The sequence below is a fragment of the Macrobrachium nipponense genome, chromosome 33 (assembly GCF_015104395.2).
Source record: "Macrobrachium nipponense isolate FS-2020 chromosome 33, ASM1510439v2, whole genome shotgun sequence".
NCBI lineage: Eukaryota > Metazoa > Arthropoda > Malacostraca > Decapoda > Palaemonidae > Macrobrachium > Macrobrachium nipponense.
In genome coordinates, this window is record NC_087219.1 from 25,012,652 (window position 1) to 25,030,334 (window position 17,683).

The following is a 17,683-nucleotide window of genomic DNA, read 5'->3' on the forward strand; positions in this document are numbered from 1 at the left end:
TTACTCTTATAATTACCAGAATTATGCAACTTTCGTAGTACAGAATACAGTAAAAAATTAGGTAGGGATGAAAGATGCCCTGTGACAAAGTGTCATCTTTGTCAGGTACGTTGATGAAATTCTATTCCGGAAAAACACCGGGACACCGGCTGTGAATCTCATAGTAATTCAATTTCTTTTAGTTTATTGATAAAGTAATATACGTGTGTAAAATACATGATGGAAATCTAAAATTTCAGAGTTTTCTGTGGGGCACCCTGTATATTGAGGCATATTTTAAAGAAATACTTTGTCCTAATCCCAAATTCCTTCTTAGGAATCCAAGAACAATTGGAGATCTTTAGATTTGAAGACTCTGTAACCAACCTCATCGGTTCTTTGGTGGTTTATATGCATACTCACGGTCTAGGTGTGTTACGTCTGCCGAGTTGCTAACTGTAATAAGAGCGGCGCCCTGCACATGAAGTCACCCAGAAGAACCAAAGACAATACACGTGTATTGTCGTTGGAAAGAACGAGCGTTGTCATATTTCCCATGTTGGTTGCCAGTTTCTTTTTATGTTCCTTATTTATTCAAAAATAAGGGTAGTGAAACATCAAATTCTTTAAAAACAACAACAAAAATTTATTCAATAGAGACACATTTCATGAAATAAGTCAAGAACACAAAAAACTTGTTTAATCTATTTTTTTTATTAGTTAATTGCACGTGTGATTATTTTATTTATTGCACGTGTGATTTTCTTATTAGTTTATTGCACGTGTGATTTTTTAGAATTAGTTTATTGCACATGTGAGGTCACAATGAGACAGAACTGAGTACTAACTGATTTATTCTGTTATTGTTTTAGAGATTTAGCTGGCCTTATGCCAGCACGGGCTCTTGCTCCTAGAGCAGCTCATAGATTATTATGTTGTTTGAGATTTAGCTGGCCATATGCCAGCACGGGCTCTTGCAGCCCGTAGGGAGATTTATTGCCTGGGCACGTGATATACATAGCTGTGTGCGGACGGAAACGGAGTCCCGCGACCCCCCGCACAGACAGAAGAATTTGTGTTTCTTAGCACTTAATAAGGTGACAATAACAAAAGATATAATGGACATCCATTGATGAATTATATATCGGCGGAAAGGCCAGGAAATTCTGCTTACAATTATATACATGTGATTCTTGCTGCTTAGCTACACGAGATACAAGATTGTGATTAGTGGGTAAGGAAGGTCTTTACATACAATTTTTTTTCATTTCAATTTTCCTGCTTAGGTATCTCATCCTTAAAGTCAGAAAATTTAGCAAAAAATTAATTTACTTCACTGGGAAGATCAACACCTGTTGATTTCATTTCACAGTCGAGCATTTTTATATGTGAATGGATTTGGATACATCTCTCATAAACTTAATTGTAAAGATAATTTCAGACGCCATGTAGAGTTCACTCTTGTTAATTTTATTGATCCCGAACCTTTAGTCACTTTGATTATCGGTCATCTTTTGACCTATTTGAGGATACCGCACTGGATTTTTTTAAAGAATGTAACCACCTACGAATATATCGCGAAGATTCTTCAATGACATCAGATATTGGCTTCGAATTATTTGGATCAGCTGACAAACTGGCCATATCCTTTGGAGTGTTGCCTGTATTGTTGTTCTCAAGTTTTAGATCCAAGTCTATATTTTATATGTTGCTGTTGCTGGCTGTGCAAATTTCTAACGCAAGTTTACGCTCGTTAAAGGATTTGGCTTTGCTTGATGTGTCTCACGGACACAAAATCAGCCGATAAGCAATCGTTTTTTTTTTTGGGGGGGGACGTTTGATTTATAGCTGATTAGTGCAACGAAAAGCAGCTTCCTGATTCTATGTTTATAGTCAACAGCCCCGGGCGATCATGCGATCCACTCATCTGTCTGAGCGCCTTAGTGGCGAGGTCGGTATAGTGTTGGCGTACCACTCCGGTGCCACGAGTTTGATTCTCGGGCATTCCATTGAGGTGTGAGCGATGTGTATTTCTGGTGGTTCGGAAGTCACATAAAGCCGTTGGTCCCGTTGCTGAATAACCACTGGTTCTGTGCAACGTAAAAACACCATACAAACAATATCATCTGTCTGCAACACCCTACAAAAAATTTTTAGTGGGTCCTGATTCAGTTTTCATGTTAATATATATTGTCCATTATAGTTTTTGATTAATATCTCATATAGACCCACTCATGAGTGACACAATACAGATCACGCCTTTTGGAAATTGTGATGTGTGCTTGATCTTGCGTTGCAGACTCTCACTTTTGTCACTATATACATTGATAATGTTACAAAAAGAGAGTTTTCTGGTTGTCTCAGTCAGTTCCATAAGCATTCCTTGGTTTTACATCCCCAATCATGCATGACGAATGAATGAGGTCAAACCAGTCACATATCATAGAGATATATAAATTCCACAGTAACCTTCCAGACACTGCTTCCCAACAGCCCCTCTCACATAAATGTTCAATAGACTCAGCATATTGTAAACGCCGAAGTTCAGGCTTTGCAAGTTTCAGGATTCAGTCCTCAAAACAAAACCCCTTAGTTATAACATGATTTCTTATCAGTTTTATGATATGTGGGCATCGACAAATAAGAATATTATCCTATAATGATATGTTTTTCCTCTGTTGCAACTTGCCTGCCATAATTTATGATTGTTCGGCACTAGATCAAGAACGTATGCAATGACAGGGTAGCCTGCATTCTCTACTTCCACAGTTATTCCTATCACCATCTCGATTTCTGATTCGTGTATGAGAGAAATGTTAGGTAAGACACGCACAGAATACGGTCTGTCTAGCTCACAAGATGAGTGGAATTCGTAGAAACTTTAAAAGGCTGAACTTCGGCGTTTACAGCATGATAAGTCTATTGAATATTTATGTGAGAGGGGCTGTTGGGAAGCAGTGTCTGGAAGGTTACTGTGGAATTTATATATCTCTATGATAATGACTGGTTTGACCTCTTGGGTTCATCATGCATGATTGGGGAATTAAAATCAAGGAATGCCTATGGAACTGACTGAGACAACCAGAAAATTTCTTTATATGTAACATAATCAATGTAGTGACAAAAGTGAGAGTCTGCAACGCAAGATCAAGCACACATTACAATTTCCAAAGAGTGTGATCTGTATTGTGTCACTCATGAGTGGGTCTATATGAGATGTTAATCAAAAATCATAATGTAGAATATATATTAACATGAAAATTGAATCAGGACCCACTAGAATTTTTTTAGGGTGTTGTAGACAGATGAGTTTGTTTGTTTGTTGGTCTGGTATTTTTAAGTTGCATGGAACCGGTGGTTATTCAGCAACGGGACCAACGGCTTTACGTGACTTCCGAACTACGTCGAGAGTGAACTTCTATCGCCAGAAATACACATCGCTCACACCTCAATGGAATGCCCGAGAATCGAACTCGTGGCACCGGGGTGGTACGCCAACACTATACCGACCACGCCACTGAGGCGCTCAGACAAATGTGTGGATCGCATGATCACCCGGGGCTGTTGACTATAAACGTAGAATCAGGAAGCTGCTTTTCGTTGCACTAATCAGCGATAAAGCAAACGTCAAGAAAAAAAGAGAGAATGAAAACAACGATTGCTTATCGGCCGAGTTTGTGTCGATGAGATACATCAAGCAAAGCCAAATCCTATAACGAGCGTAAACTTGCGTTAGAAATTTATTTCCTATGATGATTTTGAAATCTTAGCTGAAGCAACCTGCTGTTGAAGCCTCCCTCCCTATCCTGAAGTCGTTCACCGACAAACAACTGGTTCCATCTCTGAGCAAAGAAATAAATAAAAATCTAAGTCAGTTATTGAAATACAAGTTGAATTGTATTAGAGTCCTATGGTAAATTCAAAGCAACCGAGCATCTGATGTCTAGGCCAGTCCTTTACGACGCTCCTGATTGGCTGTTGATAAGCCAATCACTGGGCTGAAACTCTGTCTCTCTCGAGAGTTCACATAGGCAGGATGTATGTTCCACCTCTGCTGTCCTGAGGGATACGTCTTTCAAAAGTATCTCTCAGGAGATGTGGAACATAGATCCTATCCATGTGAACTCTCGAGGGAGACCGAGAGTTTCCAGCCCTGTGATTGGCTTATCAACAACAAATCTGGAGTGTCATAAGGGACTGGCCTAGACATCAAATGCACGGTTGATGTGAATCTACTATAGCAAGGCGTTGCGTCTCCGCTTGAACTAAAGAAGTTACACCTCAGATCCTTCTACATTTCGTTTATTTACTGTATCTCTTTACTTTGCTGTCCAACCATTCCAACGCCCCTCTTTTTCACTCCTCGAGAGCCGCATGGCTGAAAGTGCCCCATCGCTTGGCTTGGTAGCCTCGGTTTTATAAATGAGGTGAAAACGAATCCCTATTTTACTTTTACTCAAACATCACTATTATGCATCAGAAACCATTTCTCCAAGACAGTTTGCAAATGTAGATTGATTTGTAGTTGGTTAGTTGCAGACGTGTTGAAAGGAATGAGGACATGCGTAGTCAAACAAACTTTCTTTGTATACAGTATATATCATTATAAATATGTATGTGTATATATATATATATATATGTGTGTGTGTGTGTGTGTGTATACACTTTATATATATATATATATATATATATATATTATATATATACTATATACTACTTATATATATATAGATATATATATATATACATATACTATATTATAATATATATATATAACTATAATATATATATCTATATATTAGTATATATATATATATACATTATACATATATATATATACTTTTATATATATATAACTATATACCCTATATATTTATATATATATTATCTACCTTATATATATATATATAAAATTTATATATATATACCTATATATTATATATATATTATATATATTATTACTATATATATATATATATAGTTATATATATTATATATATATATATATATATCTATAATATATATAATATATATGTATATATGGTATATATGAATATAAAAATGTATATATATATATATTTATATATTATATATATCAAAATATATATTATTAAATCTTATATATATATATATATATATATATATATATATATATATAATATATATCTTATTTATACATATGTGTTTGTGTGTGTATAACTGTGGTATTAACATTATTATAATTACAATTATTATCACTCTCTCTTTGCAGAATAGAATAGACGAACCAGCTATAAATCTCCCTAAGAATCTGACAGCCTTTTTGACCCCCACAAAAACAAAATGGCTATCCACGACTTCGACACAATCTTCGACCACATCGGAGGGTTCGGTCGGTACCAAATGGTAAGTGTGCCCTAGCCACTAAGGTCAGGGTATATATATACCCATTCTTTAGCCGTCCAAGGCCCGGGCAAACAGGCAGGGTCAGGTTGATTACAGCGTAGCTAGTAAAAAATAAAATAAAATGAAAATTTACTGTGTGTTGCTACAGACTTGAGCAATTTGTTGCAAGGGGTAATACTCGTAGGTTCCTGTGGTGCCCAATATCAACAATGGCTTTTTAAGACTTAACATTTTCCCTCCTATTTTCGTACTATATTTTGATTAAATGTTATAGATCTCATTTGCCCAACCGTATTTTTCTGGGCCAGGCAATCCTTTGACCTAATTGTTGAAAAAAAATTTTGCTGAGATTTTATACCTTATTCAAATCCGGGTAATCTATTTGTTATAGCATATCCTTATCATATTTTCCTTATTTATTAATGCGTCTGTGACTTAGTTATTCATATTAGTCCTTGCTCACTGGACACATTTACACCCATGCACAATTTTAAATTTATTTTCCTAAGTAATAATTTTAAAGCTTTTATCAAGTTTTTCTTGATTTATTTATCTATTATTATTATTATTTTTTTTGTACCGCTTCGCTTCTAAGATTTCGGGTTCCCATTATTTTATTCCATGTGGTGTTCAGACCTGGGCTAGATCCGGACCTGAGGTTTGCCGTGTAGTACCTGTGATTGTCATAATTATAATTATAGTTATTGATGTTACATAAATAACAGTTATCCCATTTCCGTGATCATTATTTTGCTATTGTCCTTAAAGTTATCAATAACTTATAGTTATTATAATAATGCTATTGTTTTTAACTTTGCCAATGTTATCATTACCAATTTCGTTAATATTACTGTTATTTAATCAAGATTACCATCATTACTAGCGTTATCAGTATTAGTGCTATTTGATAGTAACATTAATTGCTGTTATGATTTGCAAAAATAATAAAACAGTATATATTGTTAGATTTTGGATGTGCAATATGTAATCAATATTATTATTATTAAGTCTGCAGACTTATAAAGAACTTTTATGGTATTATTATTATTATTATTATTATTATTATTATTATTATTATTATTATTATTATTACAATATGCAAGAGATAAAGCATTATTATTTTATTATTATTATTATTATTATTATTATATTAGTATTATTATTATTATTATTTATTATTACAATATGCAAGAGATAAAGCATTATTATTATTATTATTATTGATTATTATTATTATTATTATTAAAATCCTACAGTTTGTTATTATTGTTATTATTAGTAAACATCTGAAAACATAAATCAATAGGATTTTGTTATTTATTTGTTATTATTATTATTATTATTATTATTATGATTATTATTATTATTATTATTATTACTTCCAACGCTTAGTTTTATTATTATTATTATTAAATTATTCCTTTAATTTACGTTATTGCTTATTATTATTATTATTATTATTATTATTATTATTATATATTATTATTTATTATTATATTATTATTATTATCATCATCATCTCTCTCTCTCTCAGTTCCTCTTCGCCGTCATCTGCTACATGAGCGCCATGCTAGCATTCGTCTACTTCGGCCAGATCTTCATGACGCTGACGCCCCCCCACTGGTGCAGCCCCCCGCCGGGGCTGGAGGTCAACGACCTTCTCTCTCTTGACGAAGTGAAACGCCTGACGATTCCCATAGACCCAGAGACCTCCGAGTTCTCGCGGTGTCAGCGGTACGACGTGGATGTCAGCGCGGTAAGGAAGTTCATTAGCTGACTTTGTAAAAATTTTTTTTTTTTTTTTGCATTATTGTTGGTTTTGTTTGTACGTAGGCTATTTGTTTTTTTTTTATTAATTTTTTGTTGTTGTTCAGTTCGTTCGTGTTTTTGTTTGTGTAGGTAATTTTTTATCACTTCGTTTGTTTTTCTTGCTCTAAAATTGAGACTAGTGTGGAGAGGGCTCAATAGATGGCGCATTTGCAGTGCAAATGGGAAAGGGAAATGAGAGCAGGTGATGTTATTTATATTTATTCATTACGCTCAAAAAAATATTTGAACAGTAGTGTTTTGTATCTCCAATACACACCATAGTAGGGTAGTGCCATCAGTGGACCTTATGCGGTGCATTGTAGGCATAAGTGGAAGGGGGTGTGTTGCATCCCTTCGGCCCTTAACGGCACCCATTTTTCTAGCCTTTGACTTTGCCTCCACTCCGCCTTGTTTCTTCAGTTATGCTGTCCAATCTTTCTAACCATTACTTCGTGCACTGTGGAGTTTTCTCAGAATTTTGCCATTAGACTATTCTGGCTTGTTCAACCTCTCCAACTCCCTCTTATCACTTTCTTTAGCCTTGAATGGCTGAACTTTTCCTAGTGTTTGGCTTTCCAGCGTCAATTCTATGAATCCAGATCGTGTTTCCAATAAGTCATCATCACAATAACTTCTATGTCGGCAAATGTTTCTGGACAATATGACTGCAGTATCAGTCACCAATTGAGCTGGCTGGAGGGATATCAGGAGAAAATACTGTTTACAGAGATGTTCTGTAATCACCAAACCACCTGTTCATGGCTGCAGCTTGCTTGCGTTTATTCAGTTGGTATCAGAGACTGTCCGTCATAAATGTTAGTGTTGGAAATTTACTGTTACTGCTTTGACCATTTTTCTTGGTAAGCCAGCTACTTAAGTTACTCTAGTCTTCAGCATGACGTTCAGCACTCAGTGTTAAAGCAGGACTAGCAGACTAAAAATACCTAAAGGCCTACAATAAATTTTTGAAGTCTTATCACATTAGAGGGTTCTTTGCCATTCACCTAATCTTAGAGCCAATTTCATTAAAACTTAAAAAGTTGTTGTTATTTTATCACATTTGAACTAAGCATGATATGAAATATTTTCAGTAATTGGTAACCAAGTCGAGCTACAAACATCTTTCATTGGCCATATTTTGATAGTGTTAACTCACACTGGGATGACGACCTTATACTCGTACATAATGTTAGGTACGCACTCTACAAGATTGCATGCCTGACTGTACAGACCTTACAAGATTCCGTTTAGTTCTGCAGATGCTTTCCCACAGTTCATGACTCTTAGCTCTGTTGTCTGACAGGTATGCAACTCTCAAACATCCTACTCTTAAGCCATCGTGCCCCAAAATGTGTGCAATTGGGATTCAAATCACACCCTTTCGATGACCAGAACTTCAATTTTTGGTTGTCCCAGCAGCCAGTCACTCAACTTTTATGCCAGGAGTGGATACTGCCCTATACTGTTGGAAGCTACACTTCCTCAAGGATTTTGTTGATTATTACCTGTAAAGCTGTCTTTGATCCTAATAAGCTTGCCTGTAAACACACTGTGATAGATGAAATGAACAGACCCATAGATAAAATTTAGTAGGGGGTTCTCGTTGCCTTTTCAACGTCTTTTCACAAAGTGTACTTTCCAGGGTCTTAAGTAAGGCTTGTAGGGTGTCTTCAGCGTTCTTTAGGCTTAGCAGAAACCACTTATCAACCTTTTACTTTACATCCATTCCCTTTTCCTTTCTTTGATCTTGTTGGCCCAACCTCTAATAAATATTGCTCCTTGGTGGAACTGATGGGTTTTCTCCCTGTTGCACCTTTAGATCCTTGTACATCATTTCATTTATATTCTGGATCTCTTGATCTTGCTGTTCAACCACTCCATTGAATGACAGAAATTGCCCCAGTGCTTGGGTTTGTAACTTAAATTTAATCTTTTAGTAAGTAACTTGCCAAGTAATTACACAGCTAAGAATTTTTAAAGTACTGTCAGCTAAAATTTTAAAATCGATGTAGCGATTCTTTTTGTTTAGGTGTCGGCAGGTAGCCCCACCCACTATCGGGTTAGAAGGGTAACAAAACAGCAAAGAACTCAATCTATTTTCAATGGCTTCCAACAAAAATTGTAACCAGCTACTGAAATTTCAATTTCATCGTTTACCGATGGTTTGCAGTATCTTCTATGAAGTATTCTGATGTTTGTAGATAGTCGGGCTTTATTAACAGTACTTTGGACAAGTTTAGGTTTTTTTTAGACTGTTTTTATTATTTTTTTATCTAGCAATGACAGTCTTAGTGTCAAGTGTCCATTATTGCAGCAAAGGCTGCATTACATGATTGACTTCTGCAACGTACGATTCCCATACCCTTTGTACCAGATGTAGGGGTCAAGTTTGCCCTCCAGAATTGACTTGTGACGAGTGTGTAGGCTGGGATGAAAGACAATGGAGGGTTTTGTTGTCTTACCTTTCCAAATTAGAGAAAGACAGGAAGCGTAAGGCTACTGCTTGGTATGACAATTCATTAGCTAGTCAGGAATCTTCTGAATCTTCATTTGGAGTTCCTGTTATTTCTGTTTAGTCCCCCAAACTCAATCTCTCCTTTATACCATTTAAACCTATACCCAGCTCCCATGCTTCCAAACTCAGTGCCATTGCCAGTCTTGAAGCGAAGTGAACATTAGTTTGAGCTATTGGCTAACTCCATGGCTCAGTTAGGGGAGTCACTGCGTATTCTTCTCACTATTGAAAAAAGTGGTCTTAGTGAGGGAGGTGGCTGTCCGTACTGCCAATTCTCCTTAGGCAAAAGTCCCTGACACACTCCTCCGTACCTGAGAGAAGTCATACAGGAGGCCCAAGGGAGGTCGATGGGGTCTGTCAACAGGCAGTTGGCCCCTCAATCATACCTGCCATTCTTTCCCACATGGCCAGTTCTAGCTTCAGTCCAAATGAAACAGAAAAAAGTACTTGGAAGACTTCGTGTTGCAAAATCAAAGAACATCTGCTCTGGTGGAGATCAGAAGAAAGTCTGTTGGAAGGGAAGTCCCTATCCCCACTGAACCCAGAGCTCAGTTTTTATGCAGGCGCATCCGACATAGGCTGGGGAGCGCTGCTAGGGAACAGGGAGGTATCAGGGATGTGAAATATGGAACGAAAGTCTTGGCATATCTACCTGAAAAGAGTTGACAGCTATAAGCCTTGGTTTACACGCTTTTGCACCAGAAGTCTGAGGCAGGGTAGTGGCAGTAAACTCGGACAACACAACAGCCCTCTCAAACATTCCCAAACGAGGAGGAAGCCACTCCTCTCTTTACAAGGCAGCAAGAGACCTTCTTTGGGCCAACACGAATCACACGATGATGGTGCTTAGATTTATGCAGGGCAAGATAAATGTATTCGCAGAATAACTCAACACAACCAAGTCATTCCTACAGAATAGACTCTTGATCCAGCAGTCTGTCTAGAGCTTTGGAGGTTATGGGGAAGACTTATGAGACTTGTTTGCAACCACCAAAAATCATCAACTTCCACTTTATTGTTCTTCAGTTCCGGATCTAGCGGCATGGGCAATAGACGTCATGCTCTTGGATTGGTCAGACAAGGAACTCTGCCTTTCCACCTCTGGGAATGATAAAGGAAGTCTTACAGAAGTTCCAGTTGCACAAGAATGTTTCAATGATTCTCATCACCCCATTCGGGCCCCTCAGGGAATTGTTTCCAGACCTGATAAGTCTGTTAGAAGATTTTCCTGTTACTCCCCCAAAGATGGAAACTGTTCACACAATCGCACAATGAGGTTCCACCAAAGATTATATATGGTGGTTTTGACAGGGTTCAAACTGTCATCCGACTCCTCAAGGCGAAAGGCTTTTCAAGAGTGGCTGCAGAGGCGCTCTCAAAGTGTAGACTTTAGTCATTCTCTAATATCTACCAGAACAAGCGATCCATTTTCCACTCTTGGTACCGAAAAAATCAAGTCTCTTCTTGAACATCTGTGATAGAGATTGCGGATTTTCTTCTATATCTAAGGACGCTGAGAGGTTTGTCTTTATCCACGATTAAAGGATAGAGAGCTATGCTAGGCTCTGTATTCAGGCACAGAGGCTTAGACTGGTCATTAAATCAAGACTTATCAGGCCTGATTAAGTCTTCTGATACCTGCATGAGTAAGGACACTCAGCAAGTCTTGCAGAATTTGGACATGGTCCTGAAATGTCTCTCTGGCTCTCCTTTTAAACCCCTGGCTTCTGCTTCCCTCAGGAATTTGACCAGGAAGACCCTTTTCCTAGTAGCCACAGCTTCGGCCAGAAGGGTGAGGGAAATTCAAGTCCTTGATAAAAGGGTTGGGTTCTCAGATGGGAACACCTTAGTTTCCTGTACTTTAGGTTTTGTCGTAAGGAACGAGAATCATACGAAAACCTTGGCCTCATTCTTTTACTATTAAGAACTTGTCTAACATAGTAGGAACGAATAGTGAAGAAAGGTCTTTTTGTCTAGTGAGAGCTCTTGAGTTTCTACATTCGCAGGACTGAAGACATTAGAGGAGCTTGTGGTGTTTTGTTAAGGACCCCTTTCATCCTCTCTCTAAGAGTGCTCTGTCACTTTCTAAGAGATCTCATTCGTGAGGAACATTCCCTGGTAGAGGTAGAGGCGCTACCTGTCCTGAAGGTAACTGAAGGTAAAGGCTCATGAGATTAGGGCAGTGGTGACATCTGTGGCCTTTAGGTATAACCTTTCTTTTTCGTTGACTTCTATTCTCCAGTCCACAGTCTTTGGGACACATTATTTATGTGAAGTTGAAACTATTTTTAATGATTGCAGTACCTTGGGTCCATTTTGAGGTGGCTGCCATGGTTCTGGGAGAGGAAGCATAGGAAGCATTCCTTCCTACCTTACTCTTGAAAACTGGTGTTGGATCCAAGGGGAGTCAGGGGGTACTTGGTGTTGGTGTTTTTAATTCATTTGGTGTAGGTCGTTGGCTTTCTGGTTTTTGTTTTATGGTACTGTGCCCAGGGCAGGGACAATGTCTGTGCTTTATTAGTGATCGGAGAAGTCCTCTCTGTAAGGCTCCCACTGTGTAGTAGGTGACCCTTGGTCATACAACCACACCTCTATGAGTTGAGATGAGCAGGGCCAGAGGCAGTAAGTTCCTGCAATAGCTCTCTTAACAGGTAAGGAAACAACAAGCATGATGTTATTGCTAGCAGCTCTCTATTCTCATCTCATTATTATTAATGCTTTGGAATAGTTTCATCCTAGAATCCCACCTCCTAGCAATGTGGGAATCAGCTATGTAATTACTTGGTAAGTTAAGGTTCTCTTACAACCCGTCGTGCGTGCTTAGAGATCGTGCGTCGTCGAAGTTCTTGTCAGGCGTAGCGTTGTCGCAGGATGAAAATTAAATCGCAGCGATGGCAAGTTGCAAGTACTTAATGAGTAGGTGTGTCGTGCTCTAAACGTGGGGCCCACAAGTGGTCTGTACGCTTTTTTGGAAGTAGGAAGAAGTAAAGAGCACGTACGATCTGTACTTGTGTAGCACACAGTGAGTGAGATAATCGCACGCCTATTGCAAGCAAAGCGTGCGTTTTCAGAATCCGTACTTACGAAGTAAGAGAAACATAAGAAAAACGTAATGAGCACGAAAGTGTTAAGCACGACAATCGTGCGTCAAATCGGAGGAACGCACGGGTAATCAAAATAATATAAAAGGGGAGCACTGAGTCTTTTCATCATTTACCGTTTTGGCTTCCAATATGGCACTGCCAAGAAGGATGCGCCATCGACTTCTACAGCTGCTAATCCTAGAGGAGGCCGAAGATCGTGACACAATGCTGGCAGTGGTTGCTTGGGGTCGCCTGCAAGAGAGGCAAAGAAGGAGGCGTTATTGCTAGAGATTTATATCTTTTAGATAGAGTGGTTCGTGGAGGTAGGTTTCTGTTTCCTAATAATGGCAGATATGACTGGGACCATCGACGGATGGTCTCTTGTTTGTCACTTTTTCGTAAGTTGTATTTAAATAGTGATCATTCAAAACCGATTCCTGATGCCCTTTCCCTGCCGAGAGCAACCAGATTCGCTTAACAGCAGCACCAATGTGAAATAAATGTGCCTCGCTGTCGAACTTCTCCGTTCCAGAGGTCCTTTATTCCTCACACCGTTGGACTGTGGCAGTCTCCCCGAGGATGTCATGCAATGGAAATTCAAAAGTTCAAACCAAGATGCAAAGCACTCCTACCCTAATACTATTCTCCTTGCACTTTAATTCATTCTTATCCATTTATTTCTTTATAACTTGCTTTTTTTCTTTTCAACAAGTGAGACCTCTTCTTTCTGGATTTATCCTTTACTTTCTGTTACTTCCAAATGAGCAACATATTCTTTGGGAGCTTCAGTTTCAAGTCAATGGCCCCTGTGGGCTCGTACAATATGAATAAGATTCATTACCTGAATAATGTTGTAATATATATATATATATATATATATTATATATATATGATATATATATATAAATATATATATATATATATATATATATATATATATATATATATATATATATATATATACACAAAGTTTTTTTGCCACGAAGGAAAAAATGAAAAACGAGTTGGCCGAGTACTTTTGGTCCTATTCGGACCCTTTACTGAGGCAGTAAAGGGTCCGAATAGGACCGAAAGTACTCGGCCAACTCGTTAGGAAAAAATGAAAAAACGAGTTGGCCGAGTACTTTCGGTCCTATTCGGACCCTTTACTGAGGCAGTAAAGGGTCCGAATAGGACCGAAAGTACTCGGCCAACTCGTTTTTTCATTTTTTCCTTCGTGGCAAAAAAAACTTTATTTATACATAGCATCACGTTTTATATACTTCGTGATCAAGTTATTCATATATACACACACACACACACACACACACACATATATTATATATATTATATATAGTATATATCATATATGTCTATATATATATTATATATAGTATATATATTAGATATATATATATATATTAACTATATAATTATATTTAGATATTTAATATATATCTATATATATATATATATAATATAATCTATATATATATATATAGTATATAATATATCATTATATCGATTATATATATTTAATAATAACTATATATATATATCTTATATATTATATTATTATCTTAAAATAAAATCTATATATAATATATTATAATATAGATATATCTTATATATATATATTTATATTAATATATATATAATATAATCTATTATAATATATATAATATATCTATATATATATTAGATATATATATATATATTAGATATCCTATATATATTAATAAAATTAATAGTATATATTATATAATATTTATTATATATTAATTATAAATAATTCTATATATCTATATATATATAATAATTTAATATCTATATATTTATATTTTAATATTTATATAATATTATATTAGATATATCTATATATATATATATATATAGTCTTTTTATAATTAATATATATATATATAGATATCTTATATACTATCTATTATCTATATATATATATAGGATATGATTATATGTATCTATATATAATATATCTATGAATTATATCTATATATATATATATATAATATATAATATATGTGTATATATGTATAGTAATATATCTCGTATATATATATATATACTATATATATATATCTATATATGATATATAATATCTATATATATATATATATACTATATAATATCCTATATTATATATATATATATATATATATATATATAAGGCGTAGACAGAAGTATATCTGTATAGGTCCAGGTGCATATATGTACATAGTTCTCTATATTTAATAAGTAAGGAAATCGGAGTTTCTTGCAGGAGACGAACCTCCTTTTCCTTATTATCTGCATTCAGAACATAAAGAAGAAGGAAGTTTTCCCTGCTTTGAGGGCTCTCGTTTCGCTGGTTAAAAAAAATGGAGCCCTATGCACACATAGTTACAAATGTGTTTCCACGCATATTCATGATAATATAGAATTACTAGTTTTCAATAACATTACGAAATGTGTGCGCCTTTGTCTTTGGAGGCATTGTGCTCACTGCCGAAGTCGACCTTGAACTGAGAGCAAACTGTTAGAATCAGCTTTGATATAGGCGAGTCACCTTTCCACTTTTATCGTGCTGGTCACACACTTTTATCGTGCTGGTCACGTGTGTCGTCTTAATGTGACGCACTTCACAAGTACGGTGATAGTACTCCCCACGCACTTTGGAAGTAAGATAAATGCACGGAGGAAGTGCGCTCACTCCCCTTTTTGTTTAATCGTACATTGAAAGCAAGTTGAAGGTACGAGGCTCTTGCATGGTAAGTACGTCTTCATGGTGAAATACCCCGGAATTTCTTCATGCTTTTCCTGCGTTGCACGCACGCCTAGCGCTCTTACTGAGTACTTTTGTCTTGCGTGCTACGAGCGTGCTCCAGGCGTTCTAAATGTCGCAGACAGGTCGTAGCGAAAAACTAGCCGGCCAGTTTTCGGGCTGCGTGCTTTGCGTCGTGTTTGCGTCCACCAAAAAAAGTACGTTCCACGTGCGTGTATCTTACTACTTGGCCAAATTTTGCACGCAAACCACTCGTAGAAGCACGTATGACCGGTTGTAAGAGTAGTTTTACTTACGTAAAAATTATATTTTTATAATAAAATTAGATTTTATGTATACTTGCCAAGTAATTACAGAATGGAGTGGGAGCCCACCCTCCTCCCCTCTCATGGATGGTGGGGCATAAATAATTTGAGCTCTGTTGTGTTGTTTCCCTTCTACCTCAATAGTGGGCAGGGCTACCTACCTATACCAAAACAAAAAGAATCACTACTGCAATTTTCAAATTTTAACTGCTGGTACTCTAGAAATTCTTAGCTATGTAATTACTTGTTAAATATACATAAAATCTCATTTTATTATAAAAACATTGTGTATTTATTCCTCTCGGTGTGTAGTGGGTAAAACTTTTTAAAAATAAGTGTTCTAATTTTATTTCCTAGTTTCTCATTTATCTGCGTTTGTTGCCTTTGTGTAAACAGCGTTTCTTAACCTTTTTCGACCTCAGCACCCCTTTTGGTCAGGCCTAAGCAGTACTTCTTGATTACATATTTGGTTCATTCTCCAAAACAAAAACAGTAATTATGGCAATAGCATTGGCAAAAACATTAAGAAAATAAAGGAATGATCATGGACAAACTCAATAAAAGTACTCATCAATACATATGTGACCTTCCCAAGCACCCCCTGAAATTGATTTCAGCACCCCCTGGGGGTGCTAGCACCCCAAGTTAAGAAATGCTGGTGTAGACCATCCTCTTGAACTGGTTATATTGCTGTTGCACTAGGACATTGAGTAAAGACAAGGTTTTCTATCGGCTGTGCTTTCTAATGTTCTTCCTGAAGGCGTTGGCTAATTTCCTGGTATTGCTGGCATCTTTGATGTTGATAAAGATGATTTTTGTGCACCTTTCACAGTTCTTTAGTTTCAGGTGTTCTTTGGAAGCCCTGTCTGCAACAGTACCCATAAATGTTTTGCAAATACAAGTAAGATAGGGACCCCATGATTACTCCATTTACCTGTCTATTCAGTTCCTTGCTGGAATGTTCATTAAGATTAAGTTGACTTTATGCCAGCACGGCTTCTTGCTCAAACCATCTCATAACTGAAGCAAAGGTGGAGGATGAATCGGTATACCCTTGCAGAAACCAGTTTCTAAAGACGTAGGAGTCTATGAAATCCCCTGTATGGATTGTGATAAGTCATACTTTGGATTCGTAGGAAATTCTCTCTCGGGAAAATTAACGCAACATAAGCATTCAGTTAGATATGGACAACATAGTTTTGCCATTTTCAATCATATAAATAACAAGTACCATACCATGGATTGGAACTCGTCCCGAATTTTATACAAAAGCAGCTGTCGGTACAAATGTCAGTTGGTAGAACCTGCACTGATAAAACATCAAGATAATAGGATCACCCTTTCCAACAGAGCCTGAGACTCTGTCCATATAGACAATATTTTCCTTAAATCATCGTAGTTGATTCTACATTTGCATATTTGTGCATGTTTCTTATATTTGAAAGCTCTGAACTAGAAAGCTTCATCCCTGTGCGGTAACTAATGTATGAACAGCAAGTATACAAGTAAACTAGTCCAGACCGCATCAAAGTAGGCAATTTTTCTTTGTGTCGAAAGAATCCGCCTTTGGTTTTTGGATTCCTTATAATGAATTTCACATCAACTGCTGAGAAATGTTTGCTCATTATCTTCCTCAATTGTGGTATAAATGAGGTATAATAAGTGTATGGAAAGCTAACATAATATTTTAATTTAGAAGCTAGATGTACTGGAGCTGGTGGCTGGAAGATTTTCTGTAGGGCCTTTCTGACAAAACTAGAGAACAGGGCAGTTGGGTAACAATTGGTCCTAAAGAATTCCTGCAAGAAATTAATTTCATTATGAAATAAGCTCCAGTTTGAAGTCA

The 17,683-nt window shown here is 36.6% G+C and overlaps 1 protein-coding gene across 2 annotated transcripts in view; it reads left to right on the forward strand.

Moving 5' to 3' along the window:
- LOC135203028 (organic cation transporter protein-like) overlaps positions 1–17,683 on the forward strand; it is a 76,367-nt gene that overhangs the window by 4,304 nt on the left and 54,380 nt on the right. For both annotated transcript variants that reach the window (XM_064232600.1, XM_064232599.1), the window contains exons 2-3: positions 5,231–5,364; positions 6,899–7,120. In XM_064232600.1, the coding sequence (XP_064088670.1) occupies positions 5,302–5,364; positions 6,899–7,120 (285 nt within the window). In that variant the 5' untranslated portion in view covers positions 5,231–5,301. The remainder of the gene's footprint in view (positions 1–5,230; positions 5,365–6,898; positions 7,121–17,683) is intronic.